The sequence below is a fragment of the Lates calcarifer genome, unplaced genomic scaffold (assembly GCF_001640805.2).
Source record: "Lates calcarifer isolate ASB-BC8 unplaced genomic scaffold, TLL_Latcal_v3 _unitig_422_quiver_1228, whole genome shotgun sequence".
Lineage (NCBI taxonomy): Eukaryota > Metazoa > Chordata > Actinopteri > Centropomidae > Lates > Lates calcarifer.
The window spans coordinates 366-28,257 of record NW_026116785.1 but is presented as its reverse complement, the minus strand read 5'-3'; the positions used below and the strand labels follow the sequence as shown (position 1 = coordinate 28,257).

The 27,892-nt window shown below is 40.7% G+C and overlaps 1 protein-coding gene, 1 long non-coding RNA gene and 1 pseudogene across 2 annotated transcripts; 2 read left to right on the top strand and 1 right to left on the bottom strand.

Annotated features, from left to right (window-relative positions):
- Positions 1–3,005: 3,005 nt before the first annotated feature.
- LOC108897539 (uncharacterized) lies at positions 3,006–11,712 on the bottom strand. The gene is made up of 4 exons (XR_007810758.1): positions 11,390–11,712; positions 10,314–10,564; positions 10,172–10,212; positions 3,006–3,111 (listed from the first exon to the last, which is right to left on the bottom strand). It is a non-coding gene; the product is annotated as an uncharacterized LOC108897539 (long non-coding RNA).
- Positions 11,713–20,657: 8,945 nt separating this feature from the next.
- On the top strand, positions 20,658–23,922 carry LOC108897538 (thrombomodulin). The gene has a single exon (XM_018697222.2). It carries the CDS (start codon positions 20,824–20,826, stop codon positions 22,438–22,440), a length of 1,617 nt encoding a protein of 538 aa, XP_018552738.1. The 5' UTR covers positions 20,658–20,823; the 3' UTR covers positions 22,441–23,922.
- A 757-nt stretch (positions 23,923–24,679) lies between these two features.
- LOC108897537 (thrombomodulin-like) lies at positions 24,680–26,616 on the top strand (annotated as a pseudogene).
- Positions 26,617–27,892: the final 1,276 nt, after the last annotated feature.

The window sequence follows — 27,892 nt, the reverse complement described above, 5'->3', positions numbered from 1 at the left end:
GAAGGTGTGATTTCCCAACTTCTTGATCAGGGATGACAGCTGTTGTTTTCAAGTTCACATTCCATCTATTCTCACAGGCTTTTCATCTGTTAAAATTAGTTCAGAAAGCATTATCTCTCAGGCTGCAGCTTGGCCTGTCTGCTGTCTGTATTGTTGTGCAATTGGAGCAAGGGGTTTGATTTAGACGTGTGACTAGTCCTTAAAGAATAATACCTGTTTATTACACCCCAGGGCTTGTTTTAATAGTTTTGGCCATTGTTTTCAGAAAGCATAATAACTCTTCACTCACCAAGGGTAATAGCTGAGATCTGGTTAACATGGCAAAAATGTGACTGGTGAGATGATACAAGTTTTAAAACAAACCCCAAAGATGAACAATCAAACTATTGCCCAAACTGTTGTAAATCAGGGACGGCAGCTACTTGCAGGTAATGGTCATGTGACACACAGCGATTGCCACTCTGGCACTTTTTGGTGAGGGATTCAAGGCTCATGTGACTGATGGGTGTAGCTGACCTACTGCTAGTGAGCCAATCTGCCAGCACAGTTACTGTCAGAAAGATTATCTGTTCCTTTCATAATCAAGTAAACAAGCAAGTAATTCAAACTGAAGGAAATTTGGATCCTAAAATGTGGTTTTCAAATCTGGTTCAGTTGTGTACATAAATATTCATAATGAACACAAAAATTGATCCTCCTCCTCTCCTGAGACCTGCCCACTGTAAAGTTTGCACTGTAGGTGTTAGTCGAAAAGAATGCTTTGCAACTCTCCATGAAAGCAGTAAAAAAAAAAAAACTAACTCTACAGCAAAAGGGAAAACACTGAGGTTTTCTAATCAAGCTTGTCAGTGTTAGTGCTAGCTTGGCTACCTCCGTCAACTGTGTGACCCATGTGTTGTAGGTCCTGGTTCAACTTTGACCTACTATACTTGCTGTAGTACACAGTGTTCATGTGCAGTAAAAGATTATTACCAACATCTGAGGTGCTCCAACTTTAAATTATACCTGTCTGATCATCTGAGTGCTGCGCCATCCCACGTCACTGTAGCAATGTCCTTGTGCTCCCAGATTCTAGCATGCACTTGTACATGGTGAGTACAAAATAGCTTAAACAATGGAGATGTTGCCCAAATCTAGGAAAAATAAAACCCAAGTTGGAATAAGTTAGAATGAACCTTCAGTAATTCCAGTTTAGTATGTGCTTGCAGTTGTATCTCACATTTTGTCATGTCTAAGAAAGTATGTTAACTCACTGTCGTGTTGTCCTGTCTTCATGTTGTCTTGTGTCTTCCTGTTTTATTTTGATATCTTACTCTCCTCTCGTTTCAGGTCACTTGCCTCTTCCCCTCATGTGTTTCCCGCCTGTCTGATTGCTTGCCCCGCCCTGATTGTCTCCACCTGTTCCCCCTTACCTTGTGTCTATTTAGAGTCTGTGTCTCCCTTTGTCCTGTGCTAGTTCATCCTGTTCATTCGGAGAGCCAAGCCAGCCTGCACCTCGAGTTCCTGTTACGCCAAGTTTTTTGATCCCTTGTCTTGCCTTGTTTGTTTCATTATCTTGCCTCCTTGTGAGTGATCTTTTGTTTTGTACTTTACCTAGCAGTTTTTGCCTTTGTGAGTGATTCTTTGTTTGTACTTTACCTAGTGAGTTTACCTCCTTGTGAGTGATTTTCTGTTGTTACTTTGTCTATTAAAGATTTGTTTATTTCGTACTTTGAGTCTGAGTTGTGCATTTGGGTTCACGTCCTAGTTCAGTTGTGACACATTTGTCCATTGTTGTCCTTTTATAATTGATCATGTTTTCTAGTTAGCCCTGTCATTGCATAATCAGCCTTTATGGTTGACCCAAGGTTTTTCCCATTTTCCCTTCATTATCTTTGCGTTATCTTTGTTTTTGTTTCGTTTTTTTCTTCTTTTCTGTATTTAATCACTTTGTGGTATGGTTGACTTGTTAATAGTTAAATCGTAAAAACGTTTTTGTTTGAAGGGCTACAGAAATAATCTCAAACTTCATCTGAATTGGTGACATTGAACTCTCCCATGCTTGCTTCCAATAGGCTGGTTTCCCAAGACATTACTCCACAAATAATATTTTAAACTGACTGTCTTCATTCCAAGGCCAAGAGAATCCCTTGTGACGAAATATTTTGCCTGCATTATATCTGAAGTGGAAAATTAAACATTTACTGATTAAATAAATCAAAGCACTTGAGAAAATGTCATTTTCTGTGGGAGTGACTTTTTTTTTTTTCTTCCAGTGAGTAAAAAGGAAGCACATCCCAAAAAATCATGACGGGGTCCACGACGTCAAATAATCTATCTGACAGAATTACCAAAAATTTACTGTTATTCTTGCTAAGTAGGACTTGCACATTCACTCGCATATGGCTTACTCACACTTATTATTAGTCCTCATTCTCTCCACATGCAGACTAAACTAATAATCACTGACACACAGTGAGCAGTGATGCTGGCCAGACAGAAGCAGTGGGTCACAGATGACGCCAAGGGTCTGCCGGTAATGCTCTCACATCTCTTCACAGATTGCTTCGTTTCTCCTTTTTTCCACTGCTATCGTAAAGTGGGGGCAGACGTGGCTGCCAACTCAAATAATACTCACTGTCCCGGAAATCGTTTGAAGAACACAATGTGCATGGAAGTTAACTTATCACAAGGTACATCTGTGTTAAATCCTGGACAGAAAGAGTTGTTTTCATTTTGACTGATGCAAACTGAGCCTTTAAGTCCTAGATTACAATTACTTTTACTAACAGTAGACAAACAGGGAGTTGCTGCATTGCATCATACTGAAGATCCAGTTGGATTTGTTAGATTTTGTGGCCAACATTGGACCAACGCTAAAGGAGATTCCACAATGATATCACAACAAGTACTTCCATAATAACCATGAGCTATACTGAATGACTCCCAGATCATGACGTTAACAGACACAACTGGTATTAATCATACGATGTCATGGAAACCACAAATGTCCCTAGAATTTTCATAGTGATGTCAGAACTTTTATTTGTTTGATTTTACAACATTTCTTGGGACATTGGAGTGTGGCAGTCACCAAGGACAATATGGGAGTTTCCACAGATCTGTTATGTCCTAATGATAGAAAAAAAAAAAGAAGGTTAGAATTATAGCATTGTCAATCTATTTAAGCACAAATGTCAATGGCATACTATATATTACGTTACGTTACGTTACGTTACGTTTCTCTGGCCATTCTGTCTCGAAGTATGCAGGTTAAAATTAACTTGAGTGGTTGTTGGCTACTATTTGTACATTTAGGATGGATTCCACCTACAAAACATCAGACTAAAATTCAGAGGTTGTCAAACTGTAAGGAAGAGGTGGGAGACAGGGGAGACACTGAAGGTGAGATGTGATGTTTGGTGGAGAAGAAGGGACAGGTGCAGACAGGTGTTCTAAAGTCAGCTGTATGATAGTTATTGTAGTTTGGCCTGTGTATCACCATGATCAACAGTGACAGAGCTATTGTATGGAGGCAATTAAGGTGGGCCACTTAAAAACTCTTAGCATCCAATTGCAGAAACTTGTTTCAAAAATCAGTCATACTCAAATGTGAATAGACAGGGACTGTAAACATATTTTAGATTCAGTATGATTCACCCTTTCCGAGGACCATTATCTCGTATCTCACATCACACATAACATCCAGAAATATACTCAGAAATCATTAAAAACTCCTTATAACTTGCTTGTTTTGCATTTTCCTTTCAACCATTTATCCACTGCTTTAAGCTAACTGCCTGGACTTCTCTGCTTGCTAACTAATTTTATTTATTTATTTTTTTTCAAGGTTGCTGTAATCCAACTATGGATACTGGAAAAATACAGCAACAAATGAAATTGACAGTTTTCTCTCATAATATTCAGTTCTTTAAATTAAATATAATAAATGTACTATTTTAAAAAATGTCATCCTTTTACGATCTCAGTGTATTCACTGACCAGAATCAGCCAAGCGGCGCATAGCAGGCAGTCTTCTGTCTGCGGTTGACTGACTCCTCTAACTCAGACAGCATCGCTGCTTAACCAACTGAGTCATAGTCAAGTGTTGTAGCACAGTCATCTAACAGGGAAAGCACTTGCATCATAGAGGATTTGCAGCTGCATCATAAATATCATAGCAACCACGTGTGACACCATCACTGAAGTCTACTAGTGAAATGGATGTGGATCAAATAATGACTAAAGGATGACAGTATGACCTAATGCTTCAGACAAGACATCTGAGGGCTTTTCAGTCTAGGACTTAGCATTTTATATTTACAGTCTATGTCCTCACAAACACAGCAACACAACCACATGTACATATCCACTGCATGAACTGCAGAATTACAAGTAAAATCCGACCTTGAAGTCATTCTGTTAACATACAAATTATGCCATGGGCCTCCATGCAACAATACCTCAACCATCTGTATAATTTGGGAGAACTGGCTTGAGATGATAATGCAGAAAAATACTTCATCATCATTTTGAGCCAGGCTACAGCTCCTGAATAGAAGCACAGGATGTAAAAGAGAAATAGACCAGTGGTGGTACTAACAAGCCAGTTACTTGCTCATTTTGAGTCCGTACATCTCACTGTATAAGCCGTTACTAGGATTGGACACATAATCAGTCAACAAGTTGTCTTCATTTTACAATTTTTCAATGTATTTAATTTTACACTGATTGTATAACAAATGAATACATGTAGTACTACGGCTAATCATTTCTATTTTTGTTTTTTCTTTTTTACCCACAGAGCCTACAGAGCTCTTTTGCTATTTTAAAATCAAGACATGAAGTCTCGTTAAAGTTATTTTCAGGAATTAAAACCAACAGCTCTGCTTCTACTTTCACCTGCATCTGCAATTTTAACATGTTTGAAAGTGTAAAAACAGAACTGCACTTATATGTCAGATTGATGACTTGAGGAAAAGGGGATTTATGGACTTTGTCATCCAAACATCTTACATCAACAAAAGCAAGTGCAACCAGCTGCCACATGTGCTTCCTCTATTTACACAAAAACCTAGTTTACATTTTAAACAAAATGTGTCTTGTGTCTCTTGTGCTTGTTTAGAATATGATGTTTCTCAGTCAGACAGCTGCTGCAGTGGAACCAAGCTGGGCATTTGGCAGGCTCAGATTGTTATTAGAAATGTCTGACAACATTATGGATATAATTCCTGCAGAGATAGACCTTTTTATTTAAGAGTGAGATGCTTTTTGTTTAACCAGGAACATTGTTTTATATCACTACCAGACTCCACTGACAAAAACAGGAATTTTATGTGGGAAGTGCTGGTCAACTGCTATCTCAACTGATTGGTTTGTCTGTTGTTGTGTAGAACTTTCAATTATGTGAGAGATTGGAGTACTTCTTCCACTACTTACAGTCACACAATAACACAATCATACTAACCAACTGAGGCAGTAGTATTCCAATAGCTCTTGTGTGTTCAGTTGTTTATGTCAGTGGAGTCTCGTAGAGATATATAGCCATGTTTCTGGTTAAACAAAAAGGATCTTACTCTTAAAACTAAAAAGGTTTGTCTCTGTGGGAATCCTATTAATTGGACTCCGCAGTGGCCGACTGCGCTATTCTTGCTGAATACTGCTGATTCCAGAGATCTTTGTCTCTGTCAATCATTTACAGTACATCCAAAAACATGGGAAAATAAAGTTCAAAAATACCAGATTTACACTTAAAAATATGTTTGTATTCAAACTGGAGTACTCATTTGACATGTCAGAGAGTCTAGGGGGGCATCTACTGTTATTGGCATATTTTGCTGCATTTTTGCCATTGAAATATTTTGTACAGATATAATCCCTTCCTTCTACAGTTCCTGTAGTAAAACTGCAAAAATAATTTTATCAGCAAGGCATAATTTATTAGATAATTTTTCTCTGTTCCCTCTTCCTCTATTCTAACACCATTAATGTTTCCAAACAACTACTTTTTAAAGACCTCTATCTGAGCCAGCCAACTCTTGGATGCCCCCAGTATTTCAGTCTCCTGTAGCTGTCAGATAGACATGAGAACATAAATAGAAGGAAGCAAAACCAGGAACCAGTTTGCTTACAGGAGCCGAGACAAGGAGCACATATTCAAACAAAGGCCGAGCATTTAGGGAGGATTTAGCTTATATAATGGCTCAGTTGTGGGCAAGCAATAAAGGAACTGAGGGCCTGCTTTTAGATAAGCTGTCAGCTTGTAACACATATTGTTAACAAGTCAAAGTCTGGGGAAACAACAGATTTGGTGCCAATTATTTAGAAATACAATATAATAATATAATAAAAGTGGAAAGAGTTTTGAGTTAGTTTTTAATAGTCCATTCATCATTCTGACAAACCTGTTTCCAAATTTAAAAGTAATTTCCATGATTCTGTTTCTATTTGAGTCTGTAATAACCTGATTTAAATTTGGTTGCTGTTGCCTTTGAAGTAGTCACTTTGTGCAGTGATACACCACTCCCAGCACTACTGGTGTTCATTATGTGTATCATACATATAAAGTTGTACATACCATATTTTTTGGAGTTTATTTTAGTTTAGCAATAGCAGTTTTTTCAGAGATAAATTTCTCTTACATCTAGCATTGTACACCCTTCAGTATTTCTATAATAACAAATGACTACATGTCAAGACTCAACAGAAAATTATCCCAATCCGTTGCCTAATGGAGCCTTTTAGCATCTTTCAGTACATTGTTTTGCGTCTTCTGAGCCGCAACATTACTTTTTTGGTACACTCTTGTAGCATAGTTTGCAGCCCCAGCAGGCAGCTGTTCCCACAGAAAAAAACCCTCTGAACAGTACCTGCTCAGCACCCAGTAGTAGGCAAATTAAGTTAGCAACTAGCTGCTGAACACAGCGGAGTATTTAGCAGCACAAGAGCCATGTACTGTACTGTAGAGGAGTCTGTAGAGACCAAATCAGAGCTGAAAGGAGTGTGAGTACTGGACTGACATTTATTAGGTGGTATCTGCTGGATCAGTAAACAGGTAACTGTTTGCTATCATGTTAGTTATACAGCGTAAAGGGTAAGATCTTGTTTCTGCTGCCCCTATGTGGCCAAAAAAAATTTTTTTTAAGTGACTAGAGAACAGCAAGAGTTCAACAAAGAGTTGAGAGCATTAAAATACATTTGAATCAGCAGAATATGTAGATTAGAAATACAAAAGAGTCTTTGGTTAAGTTTTGTTAAGTCTGAACTGAATGGAACAACATGGGCTGAGAAGTCACTGCTGCTGAACTAGAATGACACTCCACAGTGCCACAGTTACTAAGTAGCTTGTAGCCTTAACAGGCCGTCTGGCTGTTGTTTGTCATCAAGTGGAATCTATTAAAATATTTATGCTGAATAAAGAAAGGATAGCTAAAAGTAACACTTTTCCAAGCAGCTGTAATTTTTGCATGGATTTTCCACTCTTTGCCGTTCCTTCACAGACTGTGAGGTATCCAAAAAAGTATCAGGTCATATTATCATCACATTCAAAATGATTTTTCATCCTCTTAAAACCATTTTCATCCTCTTAAGCCTGAATGGCCCTGAACAAAATAATTTAATTATTAAATCTTTGTGTTTTTTGGTCATACAAAGGTCCTATCGGCCTCTGTTCACTCGGTATTACATTGTGCCACTTCCATCATGACTTCACCCTGTCCTCTAATGATATCAGTCCATTAGGGGTGTTTCTGTGCAACCTTGTTTTTGCTTTACGTCACTCTGATGTTTCACAGCCAAAACTGTCTAACAAGATTTCCATTTCACTATGCCCACTGAATGTTGTCACCACCACCCTTGAACAATGTTATCAGCCTATTACACAAACTGCCAGAATAAGAAAAGAATAAAACATTGTTATTTATTTTGTCTTACATGCTACTTATTATTATTATTATGGGCCTTTTTTCCTTGCAGTACTTGTAATTCAAAAGTCATTTATGCTGATTACACCATTCATATACCAATATATACATATCTTTAATTTGTCTCCCAAAAATATAATTGTAAAACCCTTTTGGTGAGTTTCTCCACATACTGCATTTAAGCTGCCAAGCTGATACAGTATGTATACATGCTATATGTAAATACTATGATTCCAGATTCCAACATGGTACGTCTAACACACTGATCAGCTCAGCATAAGCTCATTATGATAATATGTACACTTCAGTTTCTTACGTAACTGACATCAGTTACATGATTCATTAGAGCCTAAACTTAACATACATTTCAGAGACAGTACAATGATATATATCATGAACAATGAGTTTTTATATGATTGTAGTGTTAATCATTTTCAGTGGCAGATGAATCATGCACACTCTCTTACTTCAGGAAATGTTTGCCAGTTTGTTTTTTCCTCTCTAACTTCCACTAAGAAAAGGAACATGGTATGATATGAGGAGTTCAGGGTCGTGTTTTCTGGCTAATTAACCTGAAAGTTCCCTGGCCTTTTGTATTATCTCTTAACTGTATGTGCTGCAATCATATGATGACTGCATTTCTAACTTAGAGAGATAGTAATGCATTCAGAGATGTGATAGAGGAGTACTCAAGAGATTTGTTTAAAGATTTATGTATCTTTTGTACCTGACTGGAATGTGGCCAATGTAGTCTGTACAAATACTTCCTGTACATCACATTCCATCCTTGGTGTTCCTTAAAATTCACTCCATTTTGGAGAGTTGATTGTTTTGAATAAAAATTTCTTATCTGACTTAAATGAAAAAAGAAAACCATCTGTAATGATTACACCCACCAGTATATGACTGCTAAAACAAAAGTAATATGTTTGCAAGCTAAGTGTCAGATTTGCTATGGATGGATGGTCATGAAGAATATAAACACTTTTTTCTAAATCTTAGCCTTCACTGTGTTTCACAGCCATTATAAGAGTTTAACACCAGTAACAGATTAACACCTCAGATCTGTCCAGCTGGAAGAGACTGTCTCTGCAGGTTGCTCTCTTACTGCTCGTACTTGTTCGAAACTCATGCCATGAACAAAAAACAAAACAAAAGCAGACAGGGAAAGAAGTGCAGCCCTCTCAGCGTGCTCTCTAACCACATATAGGTCAGAGCATTGGGGAGAAGGGTTTTGGGTTTATGGGGAGGCTTTGCTGTGTGGGAAAACCAGGTCTGACTCACAAATACATTGTGTTTAAGTGAAGTCTGACGGGAATCGCAGCCCATTTCGATTCCACAAAGAGCACATGGATGAATTAAAAAAAAACCTCCAAGCTGACTTCCCCACAGGTTCTTGTTCTCCAGCTTTGATTTTCAGGGGCTTGTAGTAAGACTAATCCATGCAGATGGGTCATTTCCCATGAAACATAAATTTAGTTGCCCTTCCTTACCATCCCTATATGTACAGTACAACAAAGCCATGGAGTCAAGAGCACAGGATGTGTGGGAATAGTTGTCTTGTGAGAGGACATGAGTCGTTGCATGAACATCAACTTAAGATGCTTTGCAGTCATGGAAAATTCATGAAGTCCTTAGTAGATTAACTCAAAACCCTCAATCCCACCATCTCCACTACACAAACACACACACACAAATCCAGAGGACTAGCAGCTGACACATGTAAAGTCAAATACCCGGCTTCCAGTAGCATCTGTTGTACCATAATAGGATAGCTGGGGATTCTCAGTGAAGTTCCTTCCTGCAGAATGACCCCTGTGCTCAGGATTTCATATGTCCCTGCATGTATATATTCACATATCGAAGCATGGGACTGAACACTAAAAGGTTATGGGTTACACATACAGCTGTGCTGTACAGGAAGAGTCCATTTGTTTTTCACTTTTGTCTTTCCTTCCAAATAAATGGTTTGAATAATTTGGTTAAACAGCAGATTTGTTTAAACCTCATTTAGCTGACTTGTGTTAACAGCAAGTGGCATGAAAACAACCTCCAGGTCGAGTGTTATCAGGGTCTGTGTTGACTGTTGTGGTCCTGCATGTAGAAAAATGGGCGCATAAAGAGCCAGACACTGAATGTGTGTATGCACTAGTGTATGTAGAACATGGAAAGTGGAAATTGCCAGACTTATATGAGATGAAAAATGTGTGTGTGTGTGTGTGTGTGTGTGTGTGTGTGTGTGTGTGTGTGTGCATGTGTGATGCTTGTACCTCTATCCTTGTGAGGACCCTTTGAGTTTCAGACCTTGGACCTGGGAGGACATTTTGGGAAGGTTAGGACATTTGGATCAGTCCCGACTACTTTTAAAGGGCTGTTTAAGGTGAAGACTTGGTTTTAGAGACGGGTACTTACACCTGCATTACAAGGGTCCTGGGTGTTTGTTCTTCCTTCTGGGTCACAGGAAGTTCAGAATATTTCTTTCAGCATGCCAGGATGGCCTCCTAAGGGGCTAGTCTTATTTACTACAGAAGGAGGGAGAGAAGAATAGGGTTGTTCCTGTCTATCCCTCCATGTATCCAATCTGTCAGTGGGCAGCAGCGTTCCGGGTAGGACTGGGAACAGGGAGGAGGAAAGCTGAGGGGAAACACTGGTGTAACTGGGCTCTGTAAAGAGACACAGGGGATACAGAGTTTGTGGCATTGCAAACACAATGAGGTAGATTTTCCTCGCCATCAATCTGTCAAAATCTGCAGTTTGGGCAATGAAGAGTTACTACTGTCCTGTTTTTTTAAGAGGTACTTTGCAAAGACAATACAGTATCAGTACTTATCTGCATAAAAAACATTTAAAATGCTTGTGAGTGGTTGGTTTATATTGTTTGTCTGATAGACTGGTGACCTTTCCAGGGTGTCCCCCCCAGTGTCAGCTGGTATTGGCACCAGCCCCCTGTCACCCTCTAAGTATAAGCAGTATAGATAATGGATGGGTAGATAGTACACTGTAAGCTAACGATTATACCAGACCAAGTAAGGCTGTAGCAGAAAAACTCCTCAGTGTGTTAAAATGAGCAATGTTTCTTATAATGTAATTTTTCTATTTTTAGGAGCATAAGGATACGTATGCTTTTTCATCTTTCAAAAGTTACACAGACATTATAAAACTGAACTAAAACTGGGAAAAAAGAATAGCTGTGGTAGAAATGCCACAAAAAATAAGACCATCACTCTTTGTGGGAATTGTCTCCTACAAAAAATGCTTACAAGGAGAGCTAATTAAAACTGCAAGCTTAAAGAGGGGAAAACAGTGTGAGCTCAGATAGCTTTATCGTGACAGTCAGAATTTAAGGTTTCTCTGCTGCTTTCTGACACGAAACACAATAGAAAGAAATACAGTAAGCAGTGAGGTGCCAATAAATCTAACTGTCTGAGCACACCCCTCCACTGTTTTCCAAGCCATAAATGATAGCAGACAGAGGTGCAATGCCTCACTGTGATTTCCTGTTGGAAGGAGGCGATGATGGGACTGGGCTTTGGTGTCTCTGGAAGAACACATTCCTCCATTTGGCTGGTCCTGTGCTTCTCTCAAAAACAGACAGACTGAGAATAATCAGGCTTTATGAGAGATGAGGTCCCCTCAGTTCAGCAGATTCCAGCAATTAACTGTGGCATGAAGAGAGCAGCTACAAGATTCCATGCAGCAGAGAACAGCAGGCGATGCTCTTAGCTGTCAGCCATCCACCATCACCCCCCTCCATCTGCAAAATATGTGAAGAATTATCGTCAAACTCTGCTGTCTGATAGCCCCTCAATAACCCCTCAGTGTCAATCATTTATTTAATTTTCCTAAAGAACAAATATTGAATTACACATCAAAAAAAACTAAATGTTATTAGAATCACCACCAAACAAATACTTAAGATTTCTTGAGTAAGAACAACTATTGAGTCATTTATATAGGCATAAAAGCTTCACCACACATAAGGCATATGAGCACAGTGATGAACAACGATGAACTGTATGTTCTGATTAATCTAAATTTACATACACTACATATGAACATCAGAAGAAAAAACCTGAAGTCACTATGGTAGAAAACACAACTGTAAAGGGGCTATATGCTATTGCTACATAGCCAACATTAGTATTAGGAGCTGTTTACTTAACCCCCCTCGTGTTGTCTTCTGGGTCAAAGTGACCCGGTAGTCGACAATGTGCCTTTGTGTGTGTGTGTGTGTGTGTGTGTAGTAGGATTTGTTGTTGTGCATGACATTCGTGATTCTGAAGCGGTTATCTTTTGTTTTTGAATAATAGTAAGAAGAAAAAAGTATAAGGAATACGAAGGGCAACAGGAGGGTTAACCCACTAGAGAAAATGCTGTGAGGTCAGCATCAAACTTCATTCCTTTACTTACCAACAGCTGTCTCCAGTGATGAAAAGCAATGCCAGTCTAAGGTTATGTTCTGCTTCTGTCTCTATCACCTCTTCCATCACCTCATCCAATGAAGTTCACCATGCTAATCAGCTAGCCCCAGCCCATCCTGTCTCATAATATCACTTTGCAATAGTAAGTAACTGTAGCACCCAGTCTGCCCTTGTCTTGTCAGTGTAACAATGGCTGAAGCTCTTTGTAAAAAAAAGCAGCTGTTAATGCTAACATTGGCTTTGTGGCAATGGCAAGAATTTACATATAGCACCTTTAAAGAGCACATGAAGCTCTGCTGGACTGAGACAACAACTTGCTTAACTGGCATACATTAATTAACAAGAATGTCTTTACTAAGGTCTGCTCTCATTAATGTTGCTTGTCCGAACCCTCTGATATGATCCACAAGAGCACTGCATGGATCACAGCTCCTATGGTGGCAGGAAATATACCACAGATCAACTGTTGAAAAATGCTGTTGAAAATAAATAACTAACCCTCTGACATTGTGGCAGTGCTATGGTTAGATGGGGTCTGGTTAGGTTTAGGCACTTCATGAGATGTTAACATATCACTGTGTTTACAGTTTGCTGTACTGCCATCAAATAATCAAGTAATACAGCTTCAAGTTTAGGTAACTTGAAGTGAAGGAAACATGGGAGTCATGGAAGGTCGTCAAAATCATACAGCAACTGTAATGTTTTACTTGCACTCACATCAACTAATATATTTTTGGGTCCCTATGATATCATTTATTACAAGCCCTTTAAAGTCGATTACAAAACCTTCTGCTTGATTTATACAGGAAAATCCGAGCCAGATATTTTCATGCAATAATTTCCTGTGTTCAGCTCGAAATGTCTTTCATAACCTGTGGTAGAGCCTCTGTTCAAAGCCAAGAAAGTCTATGAGTGTCAGTCATATGAGAACCAATAATTTAATCCAGATACATCAATATATTTAGTTTCACCATTTTAATTATGTGTCATCACACTAATAATTCTCATTTTGATTGCTAGTATGATACAATTTTTTTCCTGGCAAATGTAAATACAGTCTGAGTTTTTCTTTATTTTCTCGTCTTTGTCTTTTGTTGCCTTGAAGTTCCAAGTCAGTCTGGATAAAAACAAAGTTGTGAGATATCATTTATTTTTTTTTAACCTGGAAGCTTGTGATATTTTCCAGTAGTCCTGAGGGGGCATTTCCTGCTATTGAGGCAGTGGAGCTACCTTTCCCCCCGTGTGCCTCAGCGCAGGACATGATTTACACTCTGAATATTTATCTGTCGGTCTCAGATGGTGAAACACCATATCCTCACAGCAAGTTCCTCAAAGGTCAACAGGGGTCCACGAAGGAAAGCAAGACCCTGCCAAAATTTCAAAACCATGACCTTCCATGAACCAACCATGAACTTCTTTGAATGATGGCCAAAGTAATTACAGAAACATACAGCATGATTTTGTTAACATCATGTCTCTCCACCAAGTTGTAGCTGTCATTAAGATTAGATCAGGTGTCAGTTACCTAGCAGGAGGAACATTTTTATGAGCTCAAGACTTACTTGGGTGATTTTTATATACAGTATTTGACATATCTGAAAATATCAGCATTTTTTCAACAGGAGCATAAATGAGTTGTGTCACAACAGTACTAATCATAAGCCACTGATTGTGACAGCAAGCCTACTGGTGAAATCAGTCTTCCTCAATTTTAATGAAATGATTTCCTGTGAGGTCAACAGTGATGTTAAAGGAGTTTGGGTTTATTATAATTGCTCTTTTTTGTAGTTTCATTCCTGTTGGTTGATAATAGCATATTACACACCAATAGCTGAGATCTGAATGTAGCAACATAGCTACCTACCGTACTACGGTAGTACACACATCGTTTGCCTGTGCTATGAGGATTATTTCTGATAACACAGATACAATCATATTCAGTTTTACATCTGAATATTGGCGCATAAAAGTACAAAAATACAAAAATAAGTAAACTAGAATTATCCTTTAAAGTGTAGTGGTGATGGCCAAGAGCTTCAGGCATCTGAAGATTGCTTTTGTGTTGTAACCATGAACACATACATTCATACAGCACTTGTTCTATACATACAAAGTGCTTTCTAACACATTCATACACATTCACACACCAATGACACACATTAAGGGCAAATTAGGATTCACTATCTTGCCCAAGGATACTTCAGTATGCGGACTGGAGGAGCAGGGGATCAAACCACTGACCTTCCGATTGGTGGGGAACCGCTCTATCTCATGAGCCACTGCTGCTGTACACAGTGGGAGACAATCATCCCCAAAATACAGTAAACTTTGTCTGTTGCTAATATGAAGCTTCATTAAAGTTAAACAAATCAAGTAGCAATCTCCCAAAGTTTCTTTTTAATTTGACACTCCCTCTTTGTGTTTCTCCAGACAAGTGAGAAACAAAAACAGGGTTTTTTTCCACTAAGAAGAATCTGCCTTTGGTAAATAACTTTTCATTCATCTATCTCAGAATAATGAGGCTCCATATTAACTTCAGATAAATATATTTTTTCACAGAACCAGGACTGTAGATTTTCCCTCCATCATTTACATCAAACACAACATTGGGGATGGATCTGGAAAATGGCATGAAAAGAACCAGAACATTGCACATTGCACAGTTCAGAGACATAAGCTGCTGTGTGATGTGTGCTGCCAAATACAGAAATCAACTTTGGAGACTAACTGTAAAAATTTTCCACATAATGCTTTGCTTTTCATTTTCCAAGAGACCTTCTAATGATTTATACTGTTTTTTTTTTATTTGTTTTTATTTTTCTCACAAGTCTCAGAATACAGTATGTGTGTGTGTGTGTGTGTGTGTGTTTACGTTTAGACCAACCACTGCCTGGAGGGTATGTGTGGCATAGGAAATCTGTGGGGCCTTGTCTGTGTGTCCACTGGTACCACCCATGACATAACAGCAGAGCTGAGTCAATTCCTCAGGGTGTGGGAGGTGCAGGCTGAGGGGTAAGCGAAAGTGTCACGCCTGTGTGTATGAGAGGCTTTCTATAGGTTTATGTGTGTGTGTGTGTGTGTGTGTGTGTGTGTGTGTGTGTGTGTGTGTGTGTGTGTGTGTGTGTGTGTGTGTGTGTGTGTGTGTATAAGGCCATGGATGAATTAACCTTAGCTCTCTTTCCTTTCATCCTCATCCAGGACATAGAAACACCTCCCTTTTCCTCCTTGGCTGGGGACAGCTCTCGCACACTTTCTGTGGCTGTGGCTTAATACCACTGGTAACTGCCATGACACTTTACTGTTGCTTGAAGGTTGGGAAAACAACATTTTTACTAGTTAGTTAGTATATAGAGGGGCCAGGTGTAAACATGTAGACAGGAGAAATATTTCATCAGGTACAAAAGCTGCTCTGGAGGCAGAAATACTCTCAGTGTTTGAGATTAATCTCAGTGAGCCTGGTAGTAGTAGTTTCTTGTTAAAGTTAATTAAAGAATTACACTGAGGGTAAGTGGTAATGGAGTAGGAAAAAGAGGAGCCAGCTAATATTATTAAACATAGCACTCCTGCTGCTAACAGGGGAAAAATACAATCTAGATTTCTAAAATGTTTATTCAGGTGTTTGAATGATTTAACTCCACTTCAACACTTCACCATGATGGCAAAACCAGTAGAGGAAAGGGGACAGAATACTTCCTGGCTGCAAGAATGCATCAAAACTGAATCATAGTTGCTGAAGTCAGCTAAAAGTTGGTATCCTGGGTAACTAAAATTCAGGTTTGGTGACTGAATATCCCTAACAGCAGTGCATGTTTTTTTTAATTAAATAGCCTTTTGTAATGATTCAACAAGGAGAGATTGTGTCTACCCAAGCTTTAAGGACTGGTCACAGCAGAGCACGGGGCCACACTAACAGGGCTAGTTGGTAAACTGCTGTAGCTGGTGAGCTAACTACTAACTTGCTAGCTAGTGCTAATCCGTAACACAACTCCTTAGCTTTTCTCTATTTTCTCTCCTCTGTCTTATTTATTTTCCACTGGTATTTTCTTCATCATCATACATCATTTCATACATAAAAAGTTCAAAGAAATTATGAGCTCAGGGAGTGCACCAAACAAGCAAAAAACCACACCTGATTTAAATTTGGCTCTAAAAAGTATGATTTACACTCTGAATATTTATCTGTCGGTCTCAGATGGTGAAACACCATATCCTCACAGCAAGTTCCTCAAAGGTCAACAGGGGTCCACGAAGGAAAGCAAGACCCTGCCAAAATTTCAAAACCATGACCTTCCATGAACCAACCATGAACTTCTTTGAATGATGGCCAAAGTAATTACAGAAACATACAGCATGATTTTGTTAACATCATGTCTCTCCACCAAGTTGTAGCTGTCATTAAGATTAGATCAGGTGTCAGTTACCTAGCAGGAGGAACATTTTTATGAGCTCAAGACTTACTTGGGCGATTTTTATATACAGTATTTGACATATCTGAAAATATCAGCATTTTTTCAACAGGAGCATAAATGAGTTGTGTCACAACAGTACTAATCATAAGCCACTGATTGTGACAGCAAGCCTACTGGTGAAATCAGTCTTCCTCAATTTTAATAAAATGATTTCCTGTGAGGTCAACAGTGATGTTAAAGGAGTTTGGGTTTATTATAATTGCTCTCCAAGCATTAGTGCCTTGCCTGGAACACTCCCTGGAAGAGCTTCTCTGTAATCGTATCAAGTACCATGCATGCTGGATCTCCTCCACTGTGTCACAATGCGACCTTTCATCTTGAATTTCATTTTGGGGAAGAGGAAGAAGTGGCACGAAACAAGATCCAAGGTGTAGGACAGGTGGGGAGTAATGATCGTGGTGTAGCAGTCAAAAAACTTGCGGGTAAACACAAACTGAGTAGGTGCGTTGTCATGATGGAGCATCCAATTGCCATCACTCAGGTGTGCTCAGTTTATTCGAGTCCTGTTTAACTGTTTAACAATAACTGCCTGAAAACATTGTTCTTTTGTGGAGCAATTAATAGTTACGGAGAGTGGGTTAAATAAAAGTGGATGTTGCAACACAGCTAATAAACTACATTAGCTTCCTCTAGGCTGGACTCTCCAGCTTTAGGGTCGCTCAAAGTTCAGCACTCTCAAGACTATATGTTATTGGTCAAGGGCACAAATCGTCAAAATGCATTATTTTGCCCCCGGGACAATATTCACTAATGTAACAAGTCCTTTGGAACAAATTTAAATAGAATTTAAAATATCACAATTTTAAAAGCCAGTGAAACCAGGCCAGTAACCTGCCTCTTAGAACTGTTGAAAATAAAATTTCCAGAACCTTTACTGCCTCAAAGAATTTCACCTACCTCACTGCTCTACAGAATAGTACTTTTAAGTAGAGAACATGGAACATTTCTGATGTCATCCATACCACTCCCTGCCATCTCTGTCAGCGACTGGAGACAGAAAATCCTAATTTGGGCAAAGTTATCACTTCAGTGACACACAAAAGTCCAGTTGCACTATTGCTTTTACCCAGCCCATTAATCAGCGCTGAAGTGAAATTAATTGTTGAAACAAAGCTTATTCAGGAATTTTTTTCACATTGTACATATTACAAGATATGGGGTTTTCCTAGTTACTTCAACACAGTCATACTTTTTTTAAGTTCTTCCGCATAATATCAGGTTCAGCTAAGGTTTAGCAGGAGGTTTATACACAAAATGCTGGTTACACATTAATAATAATGTTATTATGATTTTCTTCTGAAAATTGCATTTTATTGTACATTATAAGTATAATGTTATATCATTTAAATTATTATCATCATCATTTTAAGATGTCTGTAATATATAATCCTATAGTGTTTTATAGAGTTTTACTGATGGAAATAAATTCAGCAGCAGAGTTATTATTGGATATGTCTATCTTAATACTCTGGCTACCTGTTTGATACATCTGTGGATTGTATTTTTATTACACAGCGTCTATGTTGCAACAGATTGGACCTTAAATCTGCAATTTAAACATGATTCCAAAGAGATTATTTTTTATCATGAAATACAGAGAGTACAGAATAATCCTCCTCTCTGAGCCAGAGTAAAATGGCCTTCCACCTTTGTCTTATGGTGAGGGAATAATGCTGCTCTGAAAACTGTGATATAAATAATGTGTTGTAATATTCATAAAACTCACAGTGAAAGCTTTACACAGTAATTACAGTAAATTCAGAAAAGAGGTTGAAATATCTTGAGGTTTTAGATTGTTCAGACATCCTTAAATCCATTCTTTCGCTACAAATGCACAGGCTTACACTTGTTGATTTAGTAATTCGTACAGGCACAGCAATGGATTGTTCAACGGGAAAGGGGGCCCACTCAGACTGCATATGTATGGGGCCCAGATTTTTGTGCTATACTCCTGTGGGAGGGTGAGTTGAGTTCATGTTACTTTCCTGTATAATCTGTAGTAATCCACTGCAGTCGGCCTCTGACTTCTTTTGAATGCATTTTACCAATGGGATAAAGAAGGTGACCTTTTGCCATCAGTTGGGCATATACAATCTTTCACAAGCAGCAGGAAACCAGTAAGGTCCACATAAGTCATTCAAGGCGTAATTGCTCCAACAAGTTCAAACAAAGTACTTAGCACTGTCACAAATATCCAATTAAAAATAAAGCCGTACTGAGGACGTGTATCATGACAACGACACCTGGTTTCACTGTGACAACAGAGATAGATGACTGGAAAGAACAGGCTTCAATTCATAAGAAACAAAACAGTCTTCTGCCATGTCTTAAATGTTCCCCTGGGTAAAATTGGCGTGGGCATCAGAGACAGACATCAAAGAAAAATATTTACCAAGACCAAGTGGGCCTGGTCTTTGTCGCCAAGCTGACTCTGTGTGTCACTGCATTGGACTGAATCCATGCCACCCACTGGTAAATGTCCTAGCAAAGGTCAGAATCTTGAAATTAAACATTCACTACTCAAATAAAAACAGTGGACTGATTATTTTGTTTCTACAGCATGAACAAAGGAACCACATCCCCTCCAACCCATTCCATTCCACCACACCCTTCTCATGAGGGGAAATAAGGAGGCACTGAAATAGCATTGAGCCCACTGTATCATAAATGGCTGTAATCACAGTAATAATTCAGTTTTCAGGTCTCTAGATATAAATACATCTGAAAATCATGATTCTACTCTTCTGCACTGAGCCACGGTTTATCTCCTGTATCACCTACTGACTCACTCTGTGTCTCATTGTGGGAGGCATCAATCAGACGTGATCACATTCCTTTGAATCGACTCAGCCCAAACTCCACCTGGAAACTAAACAGCTATTGGTTTATGTGATGTAGTTCTCGTCACGTTTTGTCTCTACGCCCTGTGCCTATACGAAGTCCGTCCAACTCTCTTGTTTTTACTTCCTCATCCACGTCCAGTCATTTTTCCTCTCCCCTGGGGAAAGTGGAAGGCAGCTCTCTTCCTCTTCTGCCTGCCCCTGCTAATCTGAGAGAAGTTGTGAACAGATTTAGAATGGTGATTGATTTAGGCTGACCATAAGCCAGACAATTGCATCTCTACCTCTGTGGCCATTGAGGATACTTTAAGGAAGTCGGTCCACCTTCCGAATTCATGAGTCACTGTCTCTCCTGGAAGGGGGGCCTTTCTTGGCCCTGATCATGTTTCTATTATCCGGTATCAAGGTAGTAATTTGAACATTTTTCATTTTTAATGGGACATTGACATGAATAATTTACATTATTTGGCCACTCCAAAATGTTTTCCTGCTCACAGTATAGGCTGCCATCCAATTTCAGCTGGCTCCATTTACTTTTCTCCTCTCCTATCCAATATCTATACGATCCTTAAGGGTTGAGGTGAGGGTGGGTAGAGCCAATCCCAGCTGACACTGGACAATAAATAAATAAATATGAGGGTCAATATTTAAAGTATTATTGATGCTAAACTGGGTTCTGTCTCTAAACACACCTATAGATTCATCTAGAGCAGGAGCTTCTTCTCTGTTTAAATATTAAACATGAAGTTATGACATTATAGAGCATTTTAAAACAAATGATTTGAGTGAAATACAGAAATAATTTTAAGGTACTATCAATTGTGTCTTTAGGACATGCAAAAAAGAAATTAATTGATTGATGGGACTCTTATTAAAAGTTCCTGTACCTCATGTTGTGTGTGTGTGTGTGTGTGTGTGTGTGTGTGTGTGTGTGTGTGTGTGTGTGTGTGTGTGTGTGTGTTTTGGACGGCCGGTCTCTTTGAGATAAGGTTTTTGGACAGCGTAGGGATTGAGCAACCAGACCGGGGTTTAAACTGGCCAGGAGGGGGGAACTTCCTTTTTCGCCTGGTCCAGGAAAAAAAAACAGTTGGAGGCTTTTATAAATGGGAACTATGTTCAGCTCTCAGTTTGTCTATCAGCTTCGGATCTTCGAAGACATAGATTTATCGTGAGTCTGTTTAACACCGACATTATGATTCCTACAACACGAGCTCTGCTGATTTGTGCGGCTTTTCTCTGCGGGCTCAAGGAAGTGGTCCTCTCTCAGCACGGACACTGCGCCGGGAATCTGTGTTTTGTGCTTCTTCAAAAGCCCGAAGACTTTCCAGGTGCGCAGAAAAACTGCAAAGAAGTGGGAGGACAGTTACTCAAGATCAGCTCGGAACAAGCACAGAAGACGTTACCGACTCCACTGAACAGGATGAGCGGTAGCTACTGGCTGGCGCTGCACGACAGCGCCGGCGGGACCACAGGAGAAGTCTCGGCACGTCTCCATAACTGCTCCTCCATCTCCGTGACGAACGAAGGGAAACTCTCCGTGTCGTGGAAGCCGTGCCATGGCAAACTGGACGGATTTCTGTGCCAGTATTCAACCACGGATCTCTGTGGTCGCTTGCAGGCGGGCGGAGGTGCACAGGTGAGGTACATCACGTACTGGGGTTTCCAGGTCAGTGATTGGGAGAGGTTTCCACCAGCAACCATAGCCGTGGCGGAAAAGGTTGGCGGTAAATATCCGAACTCGAAACATTTGTGTTTCGCCCAGACCTGGACGCGAGCTCCCTGGGAGTGTGAAGTGCTGAACGGCGGCTGTGACCACAAGTGCAAGTCTTCACCACGCACCTGCGTCTGTCCCGCGGGACAAACCCTCCATCGCAACAACATCACCTGCACCGCCAAGGACCCGTGCGCCGACTGCGCCCAAGGGTGCCAGCAGGAGGGCGACTCTCACGTGTGCACGTGCAGACAGGGCTACAGGCTGGCGAGGGGCAGGAAGAGCTGCGTGGACGTGGATGAGTGCGAGGAGAGGAAGGACTTGTGCACAGGTGAGAATAGGGAGTGTATGAACACCGAGGGAGGGTTTGAGTGCACGTGCAAAGACGGCTTCGTGGAAGACGACGGAGTGTGTGTGAACAATGCAATCTGTGAGAAGTGTGAGCACATGTTGTGTAAGAAGCGCAATGGGGCTTACCGGTGCGAGTGCCGGGAGGGGTTCAGTGTGTCAGCTGCAGATCCCACCAAGTGTAACGTACACTGCGCCGAGAGAGACTGTCCAGCTGACTGCGTCTACGATCCAGATGTTGAAAGGATTGACTTGCAGAAGTGCTACTGCCCTGACGGTTATATTAGACACAACGGGAACGATACAGCCCTCTGCACTGACATTAATGAATGTGAGATGGGGCCACAGTGTGACCACATGTGTGAAAATCTATTCGGTAGTTACAGATGTATCTGTCACGAGGGGTTTGAACTGCACCAGAACAGGTGTGTACGTGTAGCGACCATGGACTGGGAGGAAGGATCAGGCACAACTTCTCCATCATACCCCGCAGCATCCACAGCTCTCCCGGCCGCAGTACCCTCTTACATCAAGACCGGCAGTGTCCTGGGAATCAGTGTGTTCATTGTGCTGTGTGCTGCCTCGCTGTATCTTTTGGTCCAAATCATGATGAAGCGTTGCGGCAGATTTGAGCTTCCCTCCTTCAAACATCCAGACATTGATATTTTCTATCTGCAGCAGGTGACCACAGAGACGTACAAGAGGTTATCCTTCGACAAACAGTTCAAGAACGACTTTCAGAGACAGTAACTGCACCACCAAAGACCTTTGACCATCCCCATGTCTCATGCACTGTTTCCTTTCCTCAGACTCATCAGATAGATGAAACTTTTATCACAGAGTTATCCTGTAGGCACTGTTAATCGGAAACTATTTATCTCTTAAAGCTGGGTTAAACAAAGACAAATGAAGACTTAGAAAAAACAGCTTAATACTTCCCCATGTGTAACAGATTTTTTACCTTTTATTGCTAAGATGGAAAATTCTGGATTTCCTTCCCAATTAGGCTAATTTTTGGAATGATGGCAAATCAGATGTTGTTAGACTGGAAACACTAATAGTAATGGTACTGAAAAGTTAGTATGGTCATTTTTTTAAATCAGAAGTTCAAGAAACCATATTTTTTGTTACTGTCAGACAAGTGACATGATTAACTTGTCAAAGAACCAGTTTTATATTTCATTTTGTTACTGTCTAATTAAACTGTAGACACACACTGTAGTTTAGTTCTTGAACATCAATAGGAAAACAAAACCTTCCTGTCTTTGCTTGACATTTCTTTTTGCATACCATAATATTATATTCCATATATTGGCTGGCATAATTTGTGACACTTTAATCTCAGTATTGATAAAGTCAGGATCATATTATTTGCAGTTGTTTTGTGGCTTACATGAGGGCGGTGACTCGCTGTGACTGATGTTTGCTCATAGAATATTCCTGTCTTTCTTAGATCTGGACATTTATGATATGGATGCGCAGTGTATTTCATTTTGAAGTGGACCTCTATTTGTTTTTGGGATGTTGTTGTTGCCATAGGGACTGTTTGTGAAGCTTGTGTTAAGGCTTTTATGAAAACAGCAGCCAACTGCAGCAGCTCAGGGCTTTTTGACACTCTCTCCTTTAAAATAATTGACATGACGGCATTAAAACAAACTGCAGATTTTCTTTACAATCATCTAAATTCACAGGATATTGACAGACTGATATTTGATAATGAGAAACAGAATAAATAGAAATCTGTAAACTCTTGTTTACTCTTCAAGGCATGATTTGTAAAGAATAATCAATTTTACAGCCTGAAAACTCACTAGTGCAATGTCAACAGTGCATGACAGATAGTAAATGCAACACTGATGATTTTAATATTGATAGTTACAGTTTAGTCTTTATGTATCAGAACAATGAATGTCATGTTATCTTACTGATAGCGCTGAGGCGCTGCACTGGCTGTATATTTCTAACACTCGCGTTACCATGAGGTTAAATGTTACTAACTTTACTGTATAACAGACTGGTCTTTAGAGATAAGCTAAACATGAATGTAAAACTGTGCTGCTAACATCTACTTATATAATAGTCTGTTATGAAAACACATGTGCACCTCCTGCTGATATACCCACCCACTGTATATCTGTAAAACAGGCTTCTTGCCAGCTTTTAGATTTTTATTGTTTGTTGCTGAATATGTCACTATTGAATGATTATGTAAATTAAAAGATTAACATTGGAGGTAAGGGTGAATTCTAATTGTTCTCCATCACCAGAGTTTGGGGGTTATTCTTTATTTATTTGGTTTGGTCCGGTTTGTTTCTTTTTTTCTTTGTTCCTGCAATAGCCACAAAAAGCTCATTTATATTTACATTTATACTGCTGTATACCACTGTATGCATTGACCTGTTTCTATTCACAGCAATGTGTAATGAGTGCAGCACTGGAATAAGCATCATAATCAATGTTATAGAGGCTTAGATTTGAAGTGTAGTAACCACACAGTCCTGCAGCACATTAGAATAACTATTAAACAGGATATGTGAGGAAGAAACCTGGAACAGAAGGAGAAATAGAAATAAGGAAATCTAAACTTAAGACCCTTAGCCCCTTTCTGCACCCTCCTTTGCATTGTCTCCATTTCCTTCTTTTTCCTTATACCATGTACTGCACATTACAGCTGGCTGCAGGCCATATGCAACGCCATAAGGGAGTGGAGTCAGTGTGGGCTAATAGGAAATACTCACTTTTGCAAATACTTATGTCATACTGTGCTGAGATGTTAAATTCCTCATTATCCTGCCTTGTTTTGAGATATAGCTCAGAAAAATGGCTTAAGCCTTAAACCTCATTTCAAGGAAAACTGGATCAGAAGACTGAGCGACTTGCCGAGTGCTTACACTGACTTTGTGCAGTGAGGAGTTGGGAGGGGCTACTGCAAAAGTGGGGCGGTGGGTAGATGCCCCCCTTGCGTGCGTGCGTGCGTACGAGCGTAAAAGTCGTGCGTAATTTGGGGATGTGGTCCGCCGCACCGAAGAGAAAGTTTGACAGTGAGCTGACCCAGCGGGCTGATTAAAACGGCGACTTCCTTCCTCTGCCGGCGCACTAGCATGGAGTTGGGGTTTATAAGTGCGAGCTAAACCGTTTCTCAAACAAACAAGCCTATAGACCGCTGGAACTCGCGAGAACTTAAAACCACAACCGAGGTTCAAACATGAAGGATCTAACGGGACTGTTTGTTGTTGTGGTGTTGGTTTTCCTGTCGGGGGGAACCGTCGAGACAGTGCCGGATAGCGGATACTGCATTGTGAACCAGTGTTTTACTGTTGTCCCAAGACCCAATCGATTTCACAACAGCGCGGGATCAATGCAGAGGTCAGGGTGGTCACCTAATGACAGTGCGCTCATCTGTATCACATGATGTCCTTTACATCTTGTTGGGAAACTTTACGGGACAGTTCTGGATCGGTTTACATCTCCTGACCGGCTGCCCAGACGCTGCTGCGGGGCTGAAAGGCTTCCAGTGGGTGACCAAAGATAACGAAAGTGACTTCTTCAATTGGGCGCCAGGTTTTGACAGCAGCTGCTCATCTCATCGCTGCGTCTCAGTTTCCAAAGAGAGCGACTTTAAATGGACCCAAGAACCATGTGGCGAGCAGGGCGGCCGGGTTTCTCTGTGAGTTCAGCTTCAGTGAGCCGTGCAAAAGTCTGGCGGTTACAGAGGGCGAGACTGTCTCCTACATGACGCCGATGGGGTTCGGAGGCGAGGATATGCTGTCTCTGCCCCCCGGGAGCATCGCCACCCGGATGCCATCGGAGAGTAAATACCTCTGCTTCTCCGAGCAGTGGCTGCAGGCGCCCTGGAACTGCGAGATACTCGAAGGCGGGTGCGAGCACAAATGCGTGGAGAACCCAAAGGAGGCCCCCTTCTTGTTACTGCCCTGCGGGACAAAGCGTCAACCCTGCGAACAATGTCACCTGCGATGTGGTACCAGACGACCCGTGCGCCGCCCTGGGATGCGAGCACGCTTGCTACAAGGACGGAGACTCCCACGTGTGCATATGCGACCACGGCTTTAAACTGGCCACGGACGGCAGGTCGTGCGTGGATTTCAACGACTGCACGGACCAACGGCAGGTGTCCGGGAAAACTTCAGGTGCATCAACACCGTCGGAGGATTTCAGTGCGTCTGCAAGGAGGGTTACTCGCTGAGCGGCAGCCTGTGCGTCGACCAGGACGAGTGCGCGTCCGCACCGTGCGAGCACATGTGCGACAACACTCCGGGGTAGCTACAAGTGCTCGTGCTATGATGGACATATAGTGGACCCAAAGTCCCCGAATAAATGTAAACTTCACTGCGGGGAGGAAGAATGCGATGCGCAGTGTGACCCAAATGATGTGTTCCAGTGCTATTGCCCTGATGGTTACGTAAAGGAGGAAAGAGACGAGGGGCATTTTGCATAGACATTGACGAGTGCTCGTTCTTTTATTGTGATCAGGGCTGTGTAAACACATTCGGCAGCTACGTGTGCTCGTGCAATCCGGGATTTACGTTAGTCGGCGAATACAGGTGCGTAAAAGACGATAAAGGTACGGTCACAGATGGAGGGATGGGAGGCAAGACAGCGGCCACCACTCCAGACATCCCCACAACACCGTCTATACCACCTCCTGATCCAACAAGGCAGCCCTCGGGGGTGACAGTGGGGGGTCTTGTTGGGATCATAGTGTGCACTGTCTTTTTTATTGTGCTGATAGTTTTTTTGGCGCATCACTTTCTCAACCGCGGAGGGAAGATGGAGAGCGCCGGTGCGCTCAAAGCTCATGAGGATGAGGGTCACAGTTTACACCGTGTGACGAGTGACACTTCTTGAAGGAAAAAGAAGAACAGTCTCAAAGAGACAGCTGAAGCAAGGACATGTGAATGTACAGATCAACAGAACTGCAGAGACAGTTTTAGACTTGTTATGAAGGATGCAGATTTCACAACAAACAGAACTGGGGTGATGCTAGAGGAGATAAGGTCACTATAAACTCACAGAGCAACAGAAATATTACGCAAACAGCTTAAGTTTTCTTTAACGAAGGATATTCACTGCAGTAGACAGTTCAACTGACATTACAACAGATTCAATGTAAAGTAAGAATGACAAAGAACTTTGTTTTTTTTAAAGTTTGTGATGAAACAGTATTAAATTATAAAAAAAGTGAATGAAAGAGAAGTCTGTTTTTTTCCTTTTGATTCTTACCTCAGACAACAGGCTGGCTGCGCCACCATGTGGGGAAAAGGTGAATCACAGGCCGTCCAAGACCCAGCAGCAAAATTTGCCTCATGTAAGGGGAATATCGTAACATGCACAGAATCCCACATGAATCCTCCCCACACTCTGCAGATCAAACACACATAAGCCAAGATCACAACAGGACAGGGATAAATGTCGATATATTGAGCAGAAACTTCTGAAACGTCACACTACACAAAAGTAAGGAATTAATAATAAGCAGTAATCCGTTAATATAATCTTCCCTAGATCCCTATATTCCATTCTTGAGTCCCCATATCTTAAGTATTTCGGGAGACTATAGAAATGTCACAGTAAACTTGCCCAAATATAGAGAAAGAGTAAAAAAAACAAAAAACACTGGTATTTTTTTTTTAACCTGGGCCTTATTTCCCCCCATTTTTGGGTGTAAATGATTGATAGAGACAAAAATCTTTGGAATCAGTATTGTGCAAGAACAGTGTATCCGGACTCCACTGACAAAAACAGCTGTTTTACCTCGCAGAACGCAGGTGTTGCTGGAATACTGCTGTCTGAAATGATTAGTTAGTTTTGTGTTATTGTGTGGTACTTTTACTTAATGTAAAGGATCTTAATTCTTTTTCCACCATTGAAAGTCACACAATAACACAATTAACTGATCAAATGGTAAATAGACTGTACTTATATAGCGCTTTTCGACCACTCAAAGCGCTTCACACTACGGATCACATTCATACAGCATAAGTGCTTTCTAGCACATACACACACCAATGACACATCAGAGGCAAATTGGGGTTCAGTATCTTGCCCAAGGATACTTCAGCACGCGGACTGGAGGAGCCAGGAATCGAACCACAGACCTTCTGATTGGTGGGCAACTGCTCTACTCCTGAGCCCCAGCCGCCTGATCAGGGCAGTGGTATTCCAGCAGGTCTGGTGTTCTGCA